The sequence below is a fragment of the Mytilus californianus genome, unplaced genomic scaffold (genome assembly GCF_021869535.1).
Source record: "Mytilus californianus isolate M0D057914Y unplaced genomic scaffold, xbMytCali1.0.p SCAF_4, whole genome shotgun sequence".
NCBI lineage: Eukaryota > Metazoa > Mollusca > Bivalvia > Mytilida > Mytilidae > Mytilus > Mytilus californianus.
The window spans coordinates 92,248,941-92,271,449 of NW_026262690.1; the positions used below are offsets into that span (position 1 = coordinate 92,248,941).

A 22,509-nucleotide genomic window follows, 5' to 3' on the forward strand; every position below is an offset into this window, starting at 1 on the left:
AGTTAAAAAGGAAGACTAGGTTTTAAAAAAAAAAAAATCTAAAATTTAGTAGAAAAAAAAGCTAAATTTAGATATACATTGTATATCATTAAAAAGTTATAAATTCTAAATACAAACAAAATTTTTTCTTCTTAGACTCCTGTTTATAGATGAAAAAAGCTGGTTTAGGAGTATATTTATAGGTTTTATGTCCAGTATTTGCATACTTGATCTCAATTCCAGAAAACCGTGATCCAACTTAACAAAAGAACCAAAATTATGAATGCAATTTTAAATAGTTCTGTACAGTAAATGAGTAATGATTAAATGAATATTGAGTTTCACAGCCGTATAAAGCCCATGAATTAAGTGAAGAATGAACACTGGCTAACCTAACTAAGAGTTTGATAGCCATTATTGTCAAGAGTTATCTTTCTTTACTTTCATTGTGTAATTTATAAGAAAAACGGCACAAGAGTACAAAAAAAACTCATATTCATCAAGAAAGGAAAGAGATATTTTTTAGAACTTTCAAACTGCCAAACCCTGGACATACATCTTCTAGTTGGCAGGAATCTTTTAAATGCAGGGTTTATGAGGAGTTCACCTGCAGACGGGGAGGGGGGTTCCAGCAATTTTAATGGATTTTTATGTGATTTGAAAATTACAAGGAATAGGAATTCCAAGACAGAACATTTATGTTCATTTACTAGAAATTGAAAAATTCGTCCAAACAAAAGGATATGCTAAAAATGATCCTTTTGATGAAAGATATTCAATCTATGTTGTATTTTTTTAATCAAATAGCTCTGAATCCTTATATTTGTGTTAAACGTTCATTTAAGATATATATCCTTTTTGTTCAATGCAGATTCACTTTTAGTCTTCTTTGTGTTTACCACAAAATTTTTTTTATAATATTAAAATATTTTGTTGTTTTAATGTTTTACAAGGAAGTCTGCTGAAAATATTGAATTATAATAGAACTCTTTTTCTAAAAATATTTCACCCAAAGTTTAACAATTAAAATTTGTCTATACACTGTTAACAAATGTTCCTGTTTTGTTGTTAAAATCATTTCTTTGATGTTGTGTAATTGTCTCAATTGTATACTTCAAACAAATATGTACTTTTGTTCATAATGTATTCTACACAAGGTTGGACTGTTTTTATGCTATATTAATGGACTTCAAATAAAGTCTGAACTAAATTTTGAACCCAGATAACTTTTTGGTGGGAAAAATGTCTACCTATGTATTGATAAAAAATATGAATATTGAATTTATTTCAAGCACAAAGAATATTACATTAGTTTTGAAATAGGATATTTATAGGGAATATTAATCATAAATTCAGCAGGAATCTGTTTCATATTGACAGGTTTCATAAAACATCTACCTAGCATGCATCCTGGATAGGAATTAATTTATTCAATAGATAGATTTTCTTACAAATCTGTGTTTCATAGATAAATGACCCAAAATAATTTGTCCTTTGGCTCACAAGGATTTACGATCTGGTTCAGTCATTATATATAAACTGTTACTGTTTTAAGAACAGCCTACACACCCTTCCTGCTGCAAACAACAACTCTCGCTTCTGCAAAATCATTGATTTTTCTATCAATGAAAGATATACAAGACGTATATTTCTAATTTACATTATACATATACTTAGAATATTTTAGACACTCTATATTCAATAACTATGCTAATGACATTGATAATGGTATTTTAATTGAGGTTAAATTAAATGTGAAGTTCTAATTATTGGAGTGTGAATTTCTTACGAGAAATCTATTGAAATGTTACGAGTGATTGAATTTATCAGTAAGACATTCCATTGATGAAGTAAAATTATACACTAGCAACAGAAGAGATCTTTTATGAAATCGTAATTTTCAATGGATAAGTAAATCTTATTATCATAGTGACAGTTAAATGACTTACAATTGCATCACTGAAAAGAGATTGTGCCAATTTTGTTAAAGTTAATGTGCAAAACTTGGAGATTTTGTGTCTATGAATTTAAAGGTGAAATATTTGGTCTGAAAACAGATAAGTAGCTTTCGGAGATTCACCTGAGGGATTAGATATGAAAGTGGGGTAGATGTTTAAACATTTAGAAAACATTATGTTCATTGAACCAATCAGAACTTGGATAACATATTTACCTATAGCATTGTCTATTGTCAATGGTTCCAGATGTTTGAATGGCGGGTAAATCCTCTCCGGAATATTGATCACTTGGACATTTTTACCTGAGTCAGTGTCGTCAGCACTGTCAGGGTGTGTGTGTATGTGAGGATTAAGCACTACTAGCCCAGACCCGTGGAACATCTAGGAGAGGGGGACTCCTAAATGTATCCACAGGGACTGGAAAAAAGTGTTAATATTGTTAATGACTTTTATTTTTTCGTTGATGGATATTTATACTGAGGATATGTTTTGAGGAAAAAAATTGTTTCGTGGAGGGGCTATATACACTGGTACAGAAAAAAAAAGATGGCCCAATCTAATATGAATTTGACTTATCAAACCAGAGTGTTTGCAGAGAGAGTGCTTTCTCTCAAAGGTAAGATAAAGTGAAAGTAAAGATAAAGATAAAGTTTAATTTGCAGGTGTAAAGTGAAAGTAGATTTATGCAATGATTATCGCAGTCGTCAGAATGTGAATGAATTTTTTGATAATTGTCGTTTATCAATAAAGTTGTTTGAATAAGATATGATAATCATGATAGAGTTGGAAAAAATACAATTAGGGTGCTGGGTATCTGAAAGCTTTAAAAAACTATCTAAGGCATTTAGATATCTTTCCAAAGCATCTTATAAATGAATACAAAATGCATCTTAACACTTTTAGATACTTTCCATGTAAAGTGAAAATAGACTTAAAGATATTTTGGACCTCAGTTTCATATCAAAGGACAGTTTCCATAATAAGTGAAAGTAAACAAATCTCATTTCATATTTTTGCATTGTCTGTCTTATTTCTTTATTTTCTGGCATAGAGATGATTTTAATGGGCAAACCTTTGACAAAAAGCCAATATCCTTGACTTTTACATGTCAGTTTATATTCAAAGGAAACAGTGTTTTCTGTACCAACAATTTTCACTCCTACTGTTAATGATCATTATTTACAAAGTAAACGAGAGTACTTTTTCAGGTACAAACAAGTTTTACTTTGATCCCTGATAAATATAATTACTAAAACTTCTAATAAAATTTTATATCATAGTCTTAGATCAACAATTATGTCACGCATAAATGATGTTTGCTTAAACTCTGTTTGAAAATTTTGATGTTTGTTTAACTTTTGCTTAAAGTATGGCTTATAGCGGATTTAGCATGTTGTTGAATTATTTAAAGTTTTGAAACTACAAGAAAGCTGTAAATTTAATTAGTATTTTTGACCTCTTCTTACAGAAGGTATTTAAAAAGTGTTGCTATGTAACACTGTTGTAACCTATTATTAATGTTGATGAGTTTTGCAGAAATAAATCTTATGGTTTGATTGGATTGAAAGAAGGGTGGAGTGTAGTGTGAAAAGATGAAATTTGTATTTTCACTTGGGTTGAAATTTTCTTTTGGCCTTTTGTAGTTAAACGTTAACTTATGAATGATGGTCTTATTTACCTCCATAACTTCCTATAAAAATGGCGAAGAAAGAGAAATTTAGCAATTCCTCTAATGTTAGCTATAGGAACTTAAGTGATATGAATAATGAGGAGAAAGGACTAATTATTGCCTATTTTTACTGTTTAAACCTTTCTTTTTAGGCCACGGACAGTTTTTTTTCAAGTACTGAGTGAATTGCATGTATATGTAAAGGGCTGTTTAGTTGAACGAAACTCTATTAGTATATAGAAAAGGGGAAATGTTTTGTTTTTTTTACAAATTCTGGAAAAGGACCAATTTTTGAGTATCGTATATTATTTGATTTTGAAGTATGATATTGGGGTGACATATAGACCTCTTGTGAGTTCCCCTACTATATCAAATTTGGACTTGAAACAAGTTTGGTGACATGCATAAATCATCTAATATCTGTTTTAAGATTTTGTCTATTTATGGAACTGTACTAAAAATTATCATCGATATATGCATAATTATACAGCTTATCTGTATTCTGTAGTATATACATTTAGTGGTTTTGTGGTGTGGTCTTTGGCAGGTTAGCAGTTCAAAATTTTGCTAACTATACTTGGCAATAAGCCAGTCATATTTCATTGTATTTCAAAATCCCTTTAGTAAACATATTTTTCCGGTTATGTCTACATAAATATATTAAAAATTCTTATATATACGCTCATTTGTGTACATAAACTGGAAAAATATTCAGTACTACTCCTTGCAAAACTCTTGAGTATTATTAAATATAAATATAATTATGTGCAGTGGTTTAAAAGTTTTATTGTTCAGGGAGTTGACAGGATTTGTTAGACTTCATGGACTTGGAAAAAATAGAAAGAAAAGGGGTGGTGGAAGGGAAAGAAGGGAGGGACAAACAAAAGAGAAAAGAAACAGTGAGGAAAGCAAACTCAAAACTGGGATACAGGGGTAAATGGGCAGTAAATAGGAGAAAGGGCCAAGAGAAAGAATAGGAGGGAAGGGAGAGGTGGGATATTAGTCCAAGGGAAAAACAACCCCTTGAATATTTTTATTTAAAATCTTAAATTGAATTTACATTAGTTTTCTCAGAACAATTTAGTATAATATCTATGATAGATAATTCAACATTGATTTGGTTTTTCTCTTGGTCCATGTTTTAGAGTTATATAATCTAACATGTTGAAATCAAACATTGTAGTTATGGGAAAGAAAATCTGAAATTAAAAAAACATTTATAGATAAAACATACATATCAGGTCAAAACACAATGCAATTTGCATGAAAGAACAAGTTTCTTTTCCCTTTCCTTCATATCCCTAATGAAATTTTGATGTTTTCTGAAAAGTTTTAAAGCCCATTAAAATAAACTACAATAGGAGACAAGTTTCGATTATAGATTTTCAACACCATTTGATGTAAGATATTCATTTGACAATAAAGATTCTATGACAGGTGATAAATTATGTATGTAGAGGGTACATCTATATACGAAAATCAATACTCTAATCATCTATAACTAGGATACAGTTTTGTTGGTAGGTGTTGGATTCAAAGCAGCTGTACTCTAGACATCTGTCATTAATAAACTAGAAAGTGAAAGTACATATATTGATGAATTTGAAATGAATGACACAGACAAAGACCTCATTTTTTATGGACAAATTAACAAGATATACATAGAAAGATTGGCTGTGGTGTAGACTTGTGAAACATGACAAACCCATAACAACCTCCAACAGAGTCTGCAACCTTATCCACAGACATGATTTTTCTCTACCAAAAAGAGGAATTTATTTTCTCTAATTTTTTCACTATTTTCACATTTCCCAACCGATTGTGAAAAAATTGTTCTCCTCACTTGTGAATAACTGTTCTCGGCAAACGGTTGATGGAAATTTAATTATGACGTCAAATTTTCTTGGTTTCTTCTGAATTTCCTATTGTGACGTCATGAAAAAAGGCGACCTGGGATGCCTGGTGATGTCACATATAAGAACACAATGAGAGATATTTCTCCACTCTCAACAGTTAAATTTTAATCATTTAAAAAGCTGGGCAAGCCTCGTTCTTTAAATATGAAAATTCAACTGTCGAGTGGAGAAATATCGTAATGCACTTGTTGCAGTGGTGGAATCTATATTTCTCTCATCTTGATAATGAAATCTGTTTGTGTGAATAGGTCAAGTTATTGAAATTTGCTTTCCATGCTATTTGGCATAACAGATTTTTGATGCAGATATTCTAAAAACAAGGAATTATTTGAATTGGAAATAATTTTGACTCCTGGAAATGGATAAGAAATATATGATGAAAAGTAACCCAATTAAGGAGGATTAGCCATGCATGCATGGCTAAAGGGGGTTAGATAGTTCCTACTGAAATATCAGTGAAAGTAGCCTGAACCTAAGCCATGCGTGCATTGTTTGATTGGTTTTCATCATACATTTCTTATCAATTTCCAGAATTCAAAATTATTCCAGATTCAAATAATTCCTTGTTAAATTCTTTTGATCAATATGAGAACTCCAGAAAGCTGTTCAGCAATAGACCAAAGCCATTCTTCAGAGCTTGCTACTGAATGATTATTTTATAAAGTGGGATGCATGAAGTATTTTCAATTTCAGAGACAATGAAGATATTTAAGCTTTTTGTCACATTTTTTGTCTAAATATTTAGATGTTAAATGTATCAAGCTTAAGTCCAGGGAATAGAGGAATACCTTTAAAGGTTTAGTACATGTACTGCCCCAAATGCTCTCTCTGAATCAATTAGCTATTTCATCTTTATTGAAATAAATCGAAAAAGCAAATATTTTATATATTTTTTTATCTTTCTATTTATAGATGAACAAGAGAGAGTACAAAAGAAGACATTTACAAACTGGATGAACAGTTACCTTAAACAGGTAAGCTCTTTTATAAAAGATGTTTGGAAGGTACCAGAAATAAAGATCACACATGCACATAGCTGCTACCAAGAAAAAACTGGAAACACCTACATCTGATTTAACCATTTATTAGTTGTAAACCCTTATTATAAAATGTAGGGTCCCATGAAGCAATTGAAAGCCTACAGGACGCAATTGCAATTTATGTCCCAAAAGAAATAATTGTGCAAAGAACTGCTTTACATTTTGCATTAATAACAAATTCATTCAATTCCATTTGATGATACTACTATACTTCGATGTAGAATTGACAGTATGGCTTAACTATAGGCCCTTGAGAATAGGTCTCTGTGTTTGTCATGTCATACAAATATTGCCTCTTGTAATATTATTTGTTCCATTTAATTCTTTATACATGTTATAGATTATTGGCATAACACTGTGGAGTTGTACGTTTATCTGCATCAAGAGAGAAAAAAAAAATCAGTAGATATATCGTTAATTTGATTTTTGGTCTGAAATCCTTGACAGTTTTGTTTATCAGTAATTGTAGAAATCAATTACACTTTATTGTGAAGGTAGAATTTCATTTAATTTGGATTAATTCGCCAGGTAAAATGTCTTGATGTAATTAGATGATATTGAAATTTAATCGATGGTTTGGCAATAAGAATATGATATCCCCCACGAATAATATCAATAGTGCCATAAAAAAAAATCAAGATCAAATGTAGCTCATGTTTCCCAGGCAGGTTTATTGGGTTATTGTGATGGTTGCATGTTTTGTCTTTTTAGGAAATCAAGTTGTATATTGAAGTGATCTTTTAAAAGAATTAAATAATCCTCAGATCAATCAAGATTTGTAATAGATCTTTAATGTTTAAGCAAACATGCCATGAATATTGAAGTAACTAAGTTTCTTAGGTTTCATAACTTTCATTTGATTGCAGAAATAGGTTGGATTATCATAAAATTCTGTTTCACTATGATATTAAAATTGAGAATTGTAATGGGGAATGTGTCAAAGAGACAACAACCCGACCAAAGAGCCCCCAATGGGTCTTCAACACAGCGAGAAAATCCTGCACCCAGAGGCGGGCTTCAGCTGGCCCCTAAACAAAAATGTGTACTAGTTCAGTGAAAATGGACGTCACACTAAACTCCGAAAAATAAAAATGAACTAAAATTACCTTTTTGTGCAATAATGGCTTTAAGCAAACACAAATCAATCAATCAAATTTTGTTAATAATTCATGAATTTATTAGTAAACAACAAGTAATTGGTTCTGCAATTACTGAAAAATAGGATAAAAATTAGGTAATTTGAAGACGAAGTCTGAAACAATCACATCCCCAGGCTTTATAAAAAAATACTTTAATTGCCAAGGATTGTATTTTGTATCTGTTGTATTATTTTAACCCCCTCTACCTCTTGCCCATCCCCTATAAATAGTTTTGTAAAAGTGATCACTTTCTAGACCTTTCATGCAATTTTATTGACCCCCTCTACCTAAACCCCAGCCCTTATGAAAGTCACTTGAACGCATATTTAGGTGTTACTATTAAATCTCCATTCAACATCAAAATAAACAATTGCATTTTGCATCATTAGTTTAGAGATTATTGTAATCTCTAACAGGTCATATTGTACACAGAATATTAAAATTCGAGTGCATTATTCAACTTTTTAATCTCTAATCTGGATAATCGCAAACAAGATTGTAGAAGATTTTAATCCTGATTGTCCTATTCTGTTTGATGTCCCATCTCTATTATCAAGATGTAACTTAGTGACATTTTCTACTCGAGGGCAATTTGTCACAGCTTGTTGAATGGCTTGTCTCATTACTTTACAATAACAGGATAAACATATCCTACTGACATCCGATAAACAACCATTAAGGTAATATTATCTTCCTATTTAATAGATGAAGGTGATATCTATAGGTGGATAGTTACATCAGGAGTCTGTAATCAGATGAAAGCCATGTTGTCCCAAGTTGTCAATGTTTTACAGCTCACCTGTACAAGTGATGGCAATGTTGCTCGATTGTCATGTTTTGTCGCCCACCTGTATATATAATTGTGCAACTTTCTGTGAACTATCATAATTTTGCCACTTTGCTATGCATATAGTTTAGCAGAATTCTACGGTCTATCATTATCAAACTTGATACTGTGGTGAAAGTATTGTTGCTAGATTGTATTTTGTCCTGCTGAACCTGGATGATTTTCCCATTTTATCAATATTTTTGCTATCAGGTGTAGAGAGTTCTTCACATTCTGACATATTAGTCTTTTGAAAATGACATCAGCAGATTGTCTGATAGAATTGAGATCGGAATTGGGGAATATGTCAAAGAGACAACAACCCGACCAAAGAGCAGACAACAACCGACGGCCACCAATGGGTCTTCAACGCAGCGAGAAATTCCTGCACCTGGAGGTGGTCCTCTGATGTTCACCTGAACACAGTTTTTATTATATAAATTTCTTGCATTTCTTGCTTTAAAAATATCTGTCTCTGACAGAGGAAAAGGGGGAGGGGTAGTGCATAGGGCAAAGCAATTTAACTTTGGAACATTGTTAAGTTGTTGCCTGAAGTAGTTTACTAGTAACTTTGCTTTTATCATTAAGATAAAAAGTAGTCAAAAGTGAATGCATGTCACATGACTTGATTTTGATATTTTGACATTTGGAAAGCACATGTTCTTGTCCAACAGTAAATAGGATGCTGTTTTATATAAAAAAAACTGTTTAAAACAGAGTACAAAATGTATACATTCATATAGAATGTAAAAAAAAATTACATTGAAACTAAAATGCTAATCGGATTTCAAAATCAGAGAATAAAACTGCTTGATCATATCCTTTTGATTACAATCTTATCAACTGAATAAACATTATATAATATACTGTCAATAACTTCCAATTCATTAAGCAAAAGATATGTGTAAAAAGTAAAATCACAAAAATACTGAACTCCGAGAAATTCAAAAACATGCATTAAATCAAGTAAACAAAGTGCACACAGTATATTTTGATTTACAAAAATGCATAACAATGTTTTAAGTGAATTGATTCACATCTGTGAATTTATCTCTTTTTCCTGAAGAGAGATTTTTTTTTATTTCTTCTATTCAGGTTTAATGTAGTGGTTACTGATCAAAAGAAATTCGTTCTTTATTTGTATTTTATTACTTCCATTAGTACGAAAGTAGAATTTTCATGACTTTTTATGGACATCTTCATAGAAGTTTAGTGTAAAGGACATTTAACGTTATAAACATTTAAATATAGTGATGTCAAATGTATTGTTGTGGCCTATCCAGAAATCCATGATTGTTAGGAGATATAGCTGTAAACTCACCATTCTTACTTCCTCTAACAAAAAGGCCATCTTTAATTAGATATTACTGGACCTTTTTAAAACTAACTCACGCTTCAATTTAACTACCATTAAGCTTTTTGCTTTGTTTCACAATGACTATCATAGTCCAATTTATAATTAATTTGAAAACATTTTACGTAAGAACTTTCATGCGGTAAACACTGAAAGTCCCTTTGGTCAGACAATTATTTTTAGCACTGTACTTTTTCAAATTTTCAAGTCGGATAAATGTTTCTTTTATCTTTTGTTTGAGTTGAAAAGTCAAACAAATTGATAAAAACAATCTGTATAAGTATTTATTTGATTCTTTGCAGAAAAATATGAAAGTGGAGAACCTATTTGAAGACATTAAAGATGGCGTATACCTGTTATCCTTATTGGAAGTCCTGTCAGGAGATAAACTGGTAGGTAGTAGAATGTCAGGATGAAAAACGGCAAGAACAGTTCTGTTCCTTCTATATACAGTATCCTCAGAGTTTTGAAGGAGACTAAAGGTTTAATGTGCATTTACCCCATAAACATATCACACTGAATGTAGAAATACAGAGAGAGAGAGAGTACTGTGTTTAAAACCATAATGGTCTTTACTGGTACCCACAATGCAAGAATGATAGAACCAATCACAATAACAATGAAATTGTTTTATTCCCCATTCGTACAGATTACCCCACAATATCATTTTGCTCATTGATTTGATACCCAATTACAATTTTTGCCTCACATTCAAAAAAGGAAAGCTCATCTCTCAAGATCCTTTCTGCCAACAAAAAAAAAAAAAAGACCCTGCAAGTTTAGTCAAGCAGCACAATAGGACTTAATTTGTTATACTTCAAACGTTACTGAAGGAAGTAGGTACAGGATAATTTTGGTGCTCAGGATGTTCCTTATGGAGAAAAAATAAAAAAATTCTACATTTCAAAGCTATTCAAACATTTGATCATGAAGTAGTGTACTTATAAAAATACTTTGTCATACTTTCATCCGTTATGTAAGGATGTTCTTTTCCTTTTATATCAGTGCATGACAGCTGAATAAGGAAAATTATCAGATTTTCCATTGCTTTAATCTTGCATTGCACAAGGTGTTTGTTCTTTTAATTTTACTTATACTTCAAACAAAGTTGCATTTGTGACGTAATGATAAGTTTGGGTTTTAACTTTGAAGAGACATTCATTTGATTTGAAGTACAGAGCCAAACTGTGCAGTTTTAATTCATTTCAATCTTGCCTTGGCACAATCATTCCCTCCTATAATTATGTCATATTCCACAAACTTTACTGTCCGACCAGTGCTACCACTTATCAGAAAATTGTTGTTGCAATTTAACTGTTACCACAATTTTCAACTCAAAGTAATGTCATTAACCTTGTAAAAGAGCAAAGCAAATACAAAAACATTAACCCATAGGTTAGCATCAGGTTACTTTATCCATGCATTGCATTTATTTGTTTTGAGAATGTGTAAACATGTTCTAACTTAGCTGGTTTGCTTACACAAGAAAATCATATGTAAATTGTTTAAAAGAATTCTAATTAGTATGGAAAGCAATTACACCTGGCCCTATTCATGTCAGATGGTCATTATTTTATATATTGAAAAGAAGGAATGCAAGCAATTAAATGTTTTATAAAATTGTCGAAGATTACTTATCAAAAAGTTAACCAGTTTTGGTTTTCGAAAAATTTACTTAGTCAAGCAATATTTGGTTTAAGTTTCACAATATCACACCAAGGCTGGTGTGAATAACTTTGTTCCAAGTTTATTGTTGAAAATTATTAATCTGATTTTAATATCATACCAAAATTAATATATTAATGATTTTTTGCCAACTTTTTTTCTCTCACAATAGCAGACTATTGATTAGGCAATCATTTCATTAATTAATTTGGAGGACATGAAACTGTTCTTAGTTTAATATCGGAAGTAGGCATTTTTCTGAAATGTTACAATAATGGTTACTTTATAGATTTTCTGTTGTTTTATGGTCTCTTTGTTAATCAGGTTTTCATGTTTAATGTTGTTCTGAAGTGCAGTGAATATTGATAGGGAGTAATGTCTTTTTGAAAGTAAAGTTTATATGCAGGACTAGCTAGACCAAACAGTTACATGTGCCATGGCCACTTATTTTCTTTTATGTTATTTACAGCAAAGATCAGTCATTTGTGAAATTTTCTTGAAAGAAGGGAATGTTTAGCTTTTTGAAAATTTTAAAAAGCTGTTGAAATCAAAATTGCTCAAGGTGAGCCGGGGTAAAAATTGAGCAAGTCACCTGAATAATGCTGCTTTGGATTTCTAACAGCATTTGAACAGTTTCTGTTTCTGCTTAAGCAATTTTACCACTTGCAAGAAACTTACTAAACAGAAAATGGATATCTTGTAAAGAATTGACTTGATCTAGGATTTTGAAAAAAGGGGGGTCGTGGTCGCTTAGGCACCATTAGGAGTGGGAATTGTAAAGAGTCTATGCATTAACCATATATTTAGTTCCTTAAGGGGGCTACTACCCACCAATCCTCATATGAGTTCTTATTGGTGGAATACTGGCATTCCATGTTCATTTGGAATCAAACACACCTTTCCACTAGTAAGGTTCAAAATTACAACCTCAGTGTTGACAGACTATTAATCGTGGTAGATGAACTATGACGACCATTCTGCCAACTTATTGAAGACAAATTGACCACCTAATTGATTGATTGTGTGATTTGTTCACATTCAATTAATGTGCATGATATATTTGCCACTGGACATTAGTGAAACATCAATTGATCATTGTATTGGAAAGTAAATATACAATTGAATACATTGAACATTTGATTGGAAATAACATCATTTTTATTGGAAAATCAAGAAAACAATATTTTACTCAGTTTCACTGAAAAAAGATACTTTATGATAGCTTCAATGTAAGATTTTACAGTTTTGAAAAACAAAATCAAACTGTTTAAATACTTTCATTTTACTATGTTTTTAGGTCTTTGTTAGATGATAAATTATGACATATTTACAAATATAGCATTCTTTTCATTCCGAGAGGAAAGAATTTATCTAGTTAAGAATAAAGGCCGTCAGGAATTTCATTAAAAACTGCATACATATGTTAATTTTTATTATGTGCATAGTATAAGTTAAATGGGAAAAGAAAGTATATTTAATAAATATATGATTACACTTGAACTGAAACTATTTTAAGTCCAAAAACATGTCTAAAAAAAGAAAGTACTAAAGTTTAATCTTTTCTTGCCTTATATATATATTTATGGAGAAATTATGTAAATAGGTTTGTTACTTGAATCTTTTAAAGTAATTTTTCTAAGAGGACAACAAGTCTTGTTTTAAAATTGTATACTGAAATTTAATACTTTTTAATACACAAACAAACTGCATTTTAATGCAATGTCATAGATTAATATTGGAGCATACTGGATCATTTAATCATGATTTTTTACAAAGAGATACTATCTATATAAACTCTTTATCAATTGCATCATTCTTTTACATATTTTTGAATCACAAAAGTTTGTTTACCAATCTTTTTATGTATACTATAATTCAGTGTACAAGGGTGAAGTATTACTTTTCATTCAGAATTTTATTGGTTGCAACATACAAAGCTATTCACAGTTTGAATATTTTTATGAAGTCGAATCAAGTATTGAACGAGAACAATGGCATATTTGATCATTTGTAAAGACGTATTTAGTAAAAGGTTAACCGAGAATTTTAATGTTTGTATCACCACTTTAAAATATTACGTATATTTATTTAATATGACTGCCATGTATATTCCCTCCAAAGTTTCAACATGCTCTGACAAGACATATCATCAAATTGTGTCCAGTCAAATTCCGTGTCAGTTATTGTCAATATTTAAACACGGTATTAAAGTTTTCATTAATAACATGGAAGAGATTCCTTAAAATTAAAGGGTTTTGAGATAAATATTGTTCTAGTCTTAGTTTTATCATCTTTTGAGATAAAATCGAAAGACACCTACCGGTGCTTGATTCAGATTTGTGTATTCAATCAGTGATAAAATGTTTTTGTAGGTATTTAACCACTCGCCCATTTTTCTTCAAACTTGGTAGTTTATATAGTCAATATAACATGCCCTTTGGAGAAATTAAAATACTTATTTTATTATTTTTATCCATTTGGTGAATTAGATTTTATGAATCTGTAAATGAAATAAATTTAAGGTTATATAGAGGTTAAAATTAAAGGAATTTGAAGGTTATAAAACAGTGATCAGTTTCACAAAAAATCTTATGACTGAAGTTGATTGTAAGTATACTAACTTGTTCATGACTTATGATCAACTTTAGTCGTAAGATTTCTTGTGAAACTGATCACATGAATTTAACCTTAATTTGTATTTTTTTAGGCACAATTATGAAATAAGAAACATTTGAATCAGTCATCTTTAAAGAAAGGGAGAAACTTCTGTAATATCTTGAAAAAGGGGGGATGATCTGTAATTAAAAAGAAAAAAATAGTGATCAATAAAAAAAAAATGTAATATTTTAAAAGACCATTTAGAAAAAAAAGAAAATTTGGGTCATTTTCTTGGAACAGGCATTTCCACATGTAAAAATAAACAGTAAAACCTGTACAAAAACCTCTCCCTTTGCATATTAACACACAAATGGTTAGAGACCGCTTCAGAAACCAACACCTGACTGACAAAATAGATAAAAATTAACACACAAAGAAAGACACATGAAAATGAACAAAACATGGTCTAGAAACCCTGTCTCGGACCAGATGGAATTAAACCAGTTATACCTGCACCCCCCCCCCCCCCACATTCACTGTTATGTTTAAATGAAGATATTATAGTTTTTAGTAGGAGTTGAAATTGCTGATAACAAAGATGAAGAAAATTTGTCTGTCAAATTGTATAATTACAATCTGCTGATTACTTTTATTGCAGAAAATGGAAAAAGGAAAATTAAAGAGAGTACATTATGTCAGCAACATATCTACAGCACTTAACTTCTTGGAACAGAAAAAGGTAATGTTTAGTTTAAATGAAGTAGTGATCAGAGTCATCTTTCCTGAGATGGCATGTCAATTACTTTTCAAGTTCCTGAACAGCTTGGGCACATGCTGTTGTTATTTAGGTCGAGTGCAGTTAAAAACATTTTTTTGAAAGGATACTGTCTCAGTCACAATGTTTCATGGTTGCTCAGAGTCAGAATTATGTGTCAGGCAAGTGAGGTGACTTGTCTTCCTGCCCACAGTAACCTTATACACTAGCATGTTAAAAATCTGACTCAGGGTGTCAGTATAGCACAAAGCTGGGTATTCGTCATATGAAATTATCATATTATTGTCTTGAATCTGAATGAAATATTTTTCACATACTAAGCAGCCATGAATTAAATGACTGCTTACATGTTGATTGGACAACCCCTGCCTAATTGCGAATATTTTAGAATGAGATTCTGCACATCTTTGATACATGTACTCATATTCAATGTTTTTTCTACAAATCTTTGAACTGAAAGTTGAATTTTTTACAAAGTATTATTTTCTTTAATTTTTTGGTCTTTTGTTGTATTGATCTGTCTTTTGTGACTTCGTGATGATTAGGTGAATTTAGCCGAAATCTTCATACTTGATAATCTGCTCTTACCTGTCATTGTATTTACAAAACTGTCTGGGATTTGATAAGAATGAGATTATCTATTGATTTTTTGACTAATTTTAAGATTTTTTTTTGAATTTCAGATAAAACTTGTCAACATCAATGTTTCGGACATTGCAGATGGAAAACCGTCCATAGTCCTTGGATTAATTTGGACCATTATCTTATATTTCCAGGTAGGTGTTTTATCTTACAATGTCGTCCCGTCCCCCTTATTTGATATGTCATTTTTAAAATGGATGCTTTTAAAAGAATAAATTTCATATCTTATCATGCAGCTAAAGTTCACACAATAAGCATTATAATGACACATTAGATTAATACGTATTTCAATTACCTGCTAAAACCTAACAAATCTTTTCATTATGCAGGTAATGCTTAATATTTTTGACATCTCAAATTGCTAGGCTTTAACATTCAGCATTTGATGCTGAAGTTTGTATTAAAAGAAATGCACTTTTTCTTTTAACATTGAATGATTATCAACCTGTTGTGAGTTAACTTTTTTTTTAACAGATTGAAGACACATTTGCACAAAATGAAGACACTGGCGAACAGGCACCGCTGTCAGCTATAGATAAGTTCCGAAAGAATGCAAAGAAAGCTTTATTAGCCTGGACAGCCAATGCTATAACAAAGTAAGATTCTATATAGAAAGATAGGATTTATAGCTCTCACATAAGATTTGAATGCTGATTTTCAAAAGTTTTATGATATGAATGGAGTGTTGAACATTATGCACTGGACGTGAAGCAAACAACAACCAACCAACTAGAACATTTCAAAAGAAGCATGGAAGTTCTTTCTTTTTCTTAACAATCTCACAAGTCACATGATCTTTTATTCATTATTCACCTGGGGCCTCGGTGTCCGAGTGGTCTAAGAAGTCGAACTACTGTAACACCAGCCAGTCAACACTGAGATTGTAAGTTCAAATCCCACACGGGCCAGATGCACTCGACTCCAATCTTAATTGACTAGGGTTGTCAGTTTTCCTGCCGAAGGTCGGTGGTTCTCTCCAGGCATTCTGACTCCCTCCACCAATAAAACCTGACCGCCAGGAAATAGCACAATAGTGTTGAAAGTGGCGTTAAACATCAATCAATCAACGTATTCAATTCTTTTATTTATTTACTTTTAATAAGAAAAAAATAAAATAGTTAAGGTTAGTGTTCAACTATATTAAAGTTATTTCAACTCTTGTTACCTATTGCTTACTGACCATTGATGGTGGCTCATGCTTCAAAATGTTAACAGGTTCTTGTATGATATGAAAGTTGTAATACCACAGTTTATGAAAATGCAAACCTATGAATTAAAGCTGAAGCAGAGTAGAAATTAAAAGTACTAATGTGAATTTCATTTATTTTTGTGAGTACCAATTGTCGTGGATTGAGAATAAAATGTTTTTTCGTGGATATCTGATTTCATGGTTTCCACATATAAGCTTATGTGGAATTTGAACTTCGTTAAAAGTGTTGTGGTTAACCTATATTCACTAATTCCACGAAATTTGGTACTCCACAAATAATATGAATCCACAGTCATTGCTTGAACTTGAATTTAATTTTTTCAAGAAGCTTCTCCTCACTATTTGGTAATTTGAAATTTGGAATAAGCACTTTGAACAGAATTATATTGTATTGACAACAGTTAAGACCGATACATTTGAAAAAATATAAAGTAGACACATTTGTTATGTATGTCATTTCATTACAGAAAATATGGTATAGAAGTTAATAATTTCGGCAAAAGTTGGCGAGATGGCCTGGCATTTAATGCCATGGTACACACAATCAACCCTGACTTAGTGGACTTCGATCAATGTAGGAAACAGAGCGCTAAAACTAATCTAGAGCAGGCATTCTCAGTTGCAGAGTCACAACTTGGTATCGCAAGACTACTGGACCCTGAAGGTTAGTATTATAAGCAGCAGGGATAGAGTAGCTTTAGGCATGCACCTAGAATGTGGACATGTAGGTTAGTCAAAGTCTCAAATAACTGGCTTCTGTGCTTAAACATTGCCTCACGTTAATCCTATTCAGTAATGTGCTGGGACTAAGTGCTCTGCATGGTTCACTCTAAAATGAGGACTTGAAGTTTAGTTTGAACTATATGGCTGCTTTGAAAGAGGTTCTAAGGCATGCCCTCAAACAAGAGGTAGAAGGTAAATAAAATTCCTTACTGTATGGCTGTTTGGATAGAGGTCCTAAGGCTTAATCATTAATTTTTCTTAATAGAAAAATCAGCAAAAATTGTCTCTTCATATTTGTTATTTTTAAGAAAACGAAGGTTACAAAGTTGACAGATGTGATAAACCAAATACCTGAGAACAGAGGTCCACTTGTTGTCCAACTCAAAATCCTAACACAAGTTTTAAAATGAAACCTGTATAATACATATGATTTATCTGTTCTTTGAAAATGAGCAAAGTGACATTTCATATTAAAATTCTGTTGATTTGCAAATAATGTACTTTAGTACACTTTGTATAAACGAAATATGATTTTATATGAAAAAAAAAAAATTATCTTCTTTCAAAATATGGGTGTAACTTTTAATTTCTGCACATTTATTTCTTTACATGTTTAAACAAATCTTTAATATATAAAACTATGTATGCAATGTTTATAGTGACAGTGGCCATAAAAATTAAATAAGTCGAAAACATCTTAAATTCAAATAAATAGACTCTTTTGTTTACATTGGGTTTTAATACTTTTTAAAGATTGATGCAAAAGACAACAGTTCACCTACTTTTGATTTTACAGAACATTTACATATATACTTGCGATTTCTTTTTTATTTACCAGTTGGTATTGAACTGCACCTTTGTACTGCGATTATTTAACCCATTTTGGTAAAATTCAGCTGAAATTTATGTGTTTTTTTTCTCCAGACGTTGATGTTGAGAAGCCTGACGAGAAATCAGTCATGACTTACGTTGCACAATTCTTAAAGGCTTACCCAGAGGCTGGTGAGGACCCTAGTGTAAGTACTTTTAATTTAGTGACTTGTTTGATCTATTATGCTAAAAAATTTATAATTCACAATTTTTTTGACTTTTTAAAGTATTATTATAATTGTCATGAACTGGAATTGCAAAGTCAAGTCTTTCAATTGAGTATTGTTTGATATCAGAATCTCCTCCGTCTCAATTAATAAAAAATCTTACAAGAAAAAATACTCAAAAGTCATGAACATTTCGGTTTAACTTACGATCAATTTCTAACTTATAAAATTTAAAAAGAAAGAAATTTTTTAATTTGAAGTAATTGGTTTTTATACATCCGCAAAAAAATTTTGTGGTCGTATATTGGTATGACGTTGGCGTCGTCGTCGTCGTCGTCCGAATACATATTGGTTTTCGCACTCTAACTTTAGTTTAAGTGAATGGATCTTTTTGAAATTTGACCATAAGGTTAAATACCACAAAAGGAAGGTTGGGATTGATTTTGGGGGTTATGGTACCAACAGTTAAGGAATTAGGGGCCAAAAAGGGGCCAAAAATAAGCATTTTCTAGTTTCCAGACAATAACTGTGGAACGGTGTATGGATCTCTCTGAAATTATACTACGAGTTTCCATACCACAAAGGGATGGTTAGGATTTGCTTTGGGGGGTTATGGCTCAAACCGTTTAGGAATTAGGGGCAAAAAAGGGGGAAAAACAAGGTTGTCCTGGTTAATGGACAAATACTTTAGTACAAAACATAATTTAAAGCAGTGTAAGGGAGATAAATCAAATACATCATTGAAATTATCTCCCTTACACTGCTTTTAAATTATGTATAAAGTAATGGTTAATGAACAATAAAGATAATCTAAAACAGTGTAAGGGAGGTAATCCAAATACAACGTTTTGGTTACTTCCCTTACACTGCTTTTAAATTATGTTTTAAGAAATGCATATTTATAAAGGAAGACCAGTAAAAATATCTGCAAATGTTTTCATCTTTTTTTTTTACAAAAAAATCCATATGAAAGATTTGACACTATATTTTTATTAATTCTATTATAAAATAGATTAAGTTAGCACTATGGTAAATTTAAATGGGTAATTATGGTTGCCAACTCCATTGGAAATTTGAATTGAGATTATGACCATATCTTGAGGGAAAGAATTTTTTTGGGAAAAAAGGGGGGGGGGGATAAAAAGAAATTGTGGGGGGCCAATTTTTTCTAATTTCAGATTTCAGAAATTAAAAAGAATTATTCTTCAAATATTATTTTTTTTTCAAATTTCAAATATTGAAAAATTTGAAGAAGTAATCTTTAATTGCACAGTATGGCGCATTAGATTTGTAAAATCTTTGATCACATTTATTTATTTGTTATGCCGAATCTAACAGTGTATTTAGATTTTTAATTTTGGGTCCAGTTTTCAAATTGGTCTACATTAATGTCCAAAGGGTCCAAAATTAAACTTTGTTTGATTTTAGCAAAAATTGAATATATGAGGTTCTTTGATATGCTGAATCTTAACATGTATTTAGATTTTTGATTTTTGGCCCAGTTTTCAAGTTGGTCCAAATTGGGGTCCAAAATTAAACTTTGTTTGATTTCAACAAAAATTGAATATATGGGGTTCTTTGATATGCTGAATCTAACCATGTATTTAGATTTTTTATTTGTGGACCCCGTTATCTAATTGGTTCATATTGAGGTCAAAAGGGTCCAAAATTAAACTTTGTTTGATTTCATCTAAAATTGAATTATTGGGGTTCTTTGATATTCCAAATCTAACCGTGTATTTAGGTTTTTAATTTTGGGTCCTGTTTTTTAAATTGGTCTACATTGAGGTCCAAAGGGTCCAAAATTAAACTTAGTTTGATTTTAACAAAAATTGAATTCTTGGGGTTCTTTGATTTGCTGAATCTAAACATGTGTTTAGATTTTTGATTATGGGCCCAGTTTTCAAGTTGGTCCAAGATAGGGTCCAGTATTTAAACTTTGTTTGATTTCAACAAAAATTGAATATATGGGGTTCTTTGATATGCTGAATCTGAACATGTATTTAGATTTTTGATATAGGGCCCAGTTTTCAAGTTGGTCCAAATTGGGGTCCAAAATTTAACTTTGTTTGATTTCAACAAAAATTGAATATATGAGGTTCTTTGATATGCTGAATCTAACCATGTATTTAGATTTTTTATTTGTAGGCCCCGCTATCAAATTGGTTCATATTGAGGTCAAAAGGGTCCAAAATTAAACTTTGTTTGATTTCATCGAAAATTGAATTATTGGGGTTCTTTGATATGCCAAATCTAACCGTGTTTTTAGATTTTTAATTTGGGTCCCGTTTTTTAAATTGGTCTTCATTGAGGTCCAAAGGGTTTAAAATTAAACTTAGTTTGATTTTAACAAAAATTGAATTCTTGGGGTTCTTTGATATGCTGAATCTAAACATGTATTTAGATTTTTGATTATGGGCCCAGTTTTCAAGTTGGTCCAAGTTGGGGTCCAAAATTAAACTTTTTTTGATTTCAACAAAAATTGAATATATGGGGTTCTTTGATATGCTGAATCTAACCATGAATTTAGAATTTTTATTTGTGGGCCCCGCTATCAAATTGGTTCATATTGAGGTCAAAAGGGTCCAAAATTAAACTTTGTTTGATTTCATCAAAAATTGAATTATTGGGGTTCTTTGATATTCCAAATCTAACCGTGTATTTAGATTTTTAATTTTAAGTCCCGTTTTTTAAATTGGTCTACATTAAGGTCCAAAGGGTCCAAAATTAAACTTAGTTTGATTTTAGCAAAAATTGAATTATTGGGGTTCTTTGATATGCTGAATCTAAACATGTGTTTAGATTTTTGATTATGGGCCCAGTTTTCAAGTTTGTCCAAGTTGGGGTCCAAAATTAAACTTTGTTTGATTTTAACAAAAATTGAATATATGGGGTTCTTTGATATGCTGAATCTAACCATGTATTTTGATTTTGGACATTGTACCATAATAGGTAAATTAAAAAAATTCAAGTTCTTAGACAAAATTCTTTCTGTGTCAGAAACCTATGCTGTGTCAAATATTTAATAACAATCCAAATTCAGAGCTGTATCAAGCTTGAATGTTGTGTCCATACTTGCCCCAACTGTTCAGGGTTCGACCTCTGCGGTCGTATCAAGCTGCGCCCCAGCGAAGCATTTTATTAAATTTTTACAAAGATAAGTTTTTTTAATAGAATTTTTTTTATATTAAATACATTGCAACTTCCGTCTCTTAAATTCCTTTTTATAGAAATACAGTAGCTTAAACAGTTTATTTTTTAGGGAGTTTTAACAGTAAATTTATTTTAAAGCTGTTTTAAACTTTTTTCTCAAATTAATTAAAATGCATATTTTTTCTAGCTATCCAAAAGGAAAAACCCAGCAGAACAAGAAATATCCGATTACAATGATCTAATGACATGGATTAAGGAGGAAGCTGATGAGCTTCTACAGATCGTAGACCAACCAGTTACAGACAGACAGGCAGAATATATGGTAAGTTCTTCCAGAAATTGAACATCTACTTGAAAGTGGCGACATAGTCATCTGTGCAAATATTACCTATTAAAACTAATCAAAGCATGAATAACAAATTTGTTTGGAAAATGTATGAAGATTTTGATTTGGTCTGTTGTTTATGGTAGTAATTTTGTGAGACATTCTACATATTTTGGATTTGATTTTTTTTTTTATGTTGAGGAATATAATGACTTCATGAAGTAAAGGTAAAGGGAGACAAACCAATGATCAATAAGCGATTGGCAAACTAGCCACTAATGCCAAGTGCATTGAATAAATATTTGTAATCATGCAGAGTGAAGGCTGAAATTCATACCTTAGTATAATGTGAAGTTGATGTGGTCTTTAGATATGTATTTTTCAACAAGATACCAGGATTATTCTAGAAGAAAGTCCCCTGTTCAAATTTATTTTCTCTGATGATAAGTGATTCCTTTTGGTTTACTGAAAGTTAACTAATTTTTGGGGATACTTTTATT

General features: G+C 31.1%; 1 protein-coding gene and 1 long non-coding RNA gene across 13 annotated transcripts in view; one reads left to right on the forward strand and one right to left on the reverse strand.

Moving 5' to 3' along the window:
- The window catches only part of LOC127738901 (nesprin-1-like), a 244,990-nt gene that overhangs the window by 28,698 nt on the left and 193,783 nt on the right, over positions 1–22,509 (forward strand). For 11 of the 12 annotated variants that reach the window (XM_052250385.1, XM_052250384.1, XM_052250389.1 and 8 more), the window contains exons 3-10: positions 6,435–6,496; positions 10,184–10,273; positions 14,803–14,883; positions 15,603–15,695; positions 16,036–16,157; positions 17,239–17,435; positions 18,419–18,510; positions 21,872–22,006. In XM_052250385.1, coding sequence (XP_052106345.1) covers positions 6,435–6,496; positions 10,184–10,273; positions 14,803–14,883; positions 15,603–15,695; positions 16,036–16,157; positions 17,239–17,435; positions 18,419–18,510; positions 21,872–22,006 — 872 coding nt within the window. Of the gene's footprint in view, positions 1–1,880; positions 2,554–6,434; positions 6,497–10,183; positions 10,274–14,802; positions 14,884–15,602; positions 15,696–16,035; positions 16,158–17,238; positions 17,436–18,418; positions 18,511–21,871; positions 22,007–22,509 lie in introns of those variants that run through there. The other variant, XM_052250393.1, reaches the window with a different exon arrangement.
- Positions 19,945–20,723, reverse strand: LOC127738911 (uncharacterized). Its single transcript, XR_008000216.1, has 2 exons — positions 20,596–20,723; positions 19,945–20,069 (listed from the first exon to the last, which is right to left on the reverse strand). It is a non-coding gene; the product is annotated as an uncharacterized LOC127738911 (long non-coding RNA).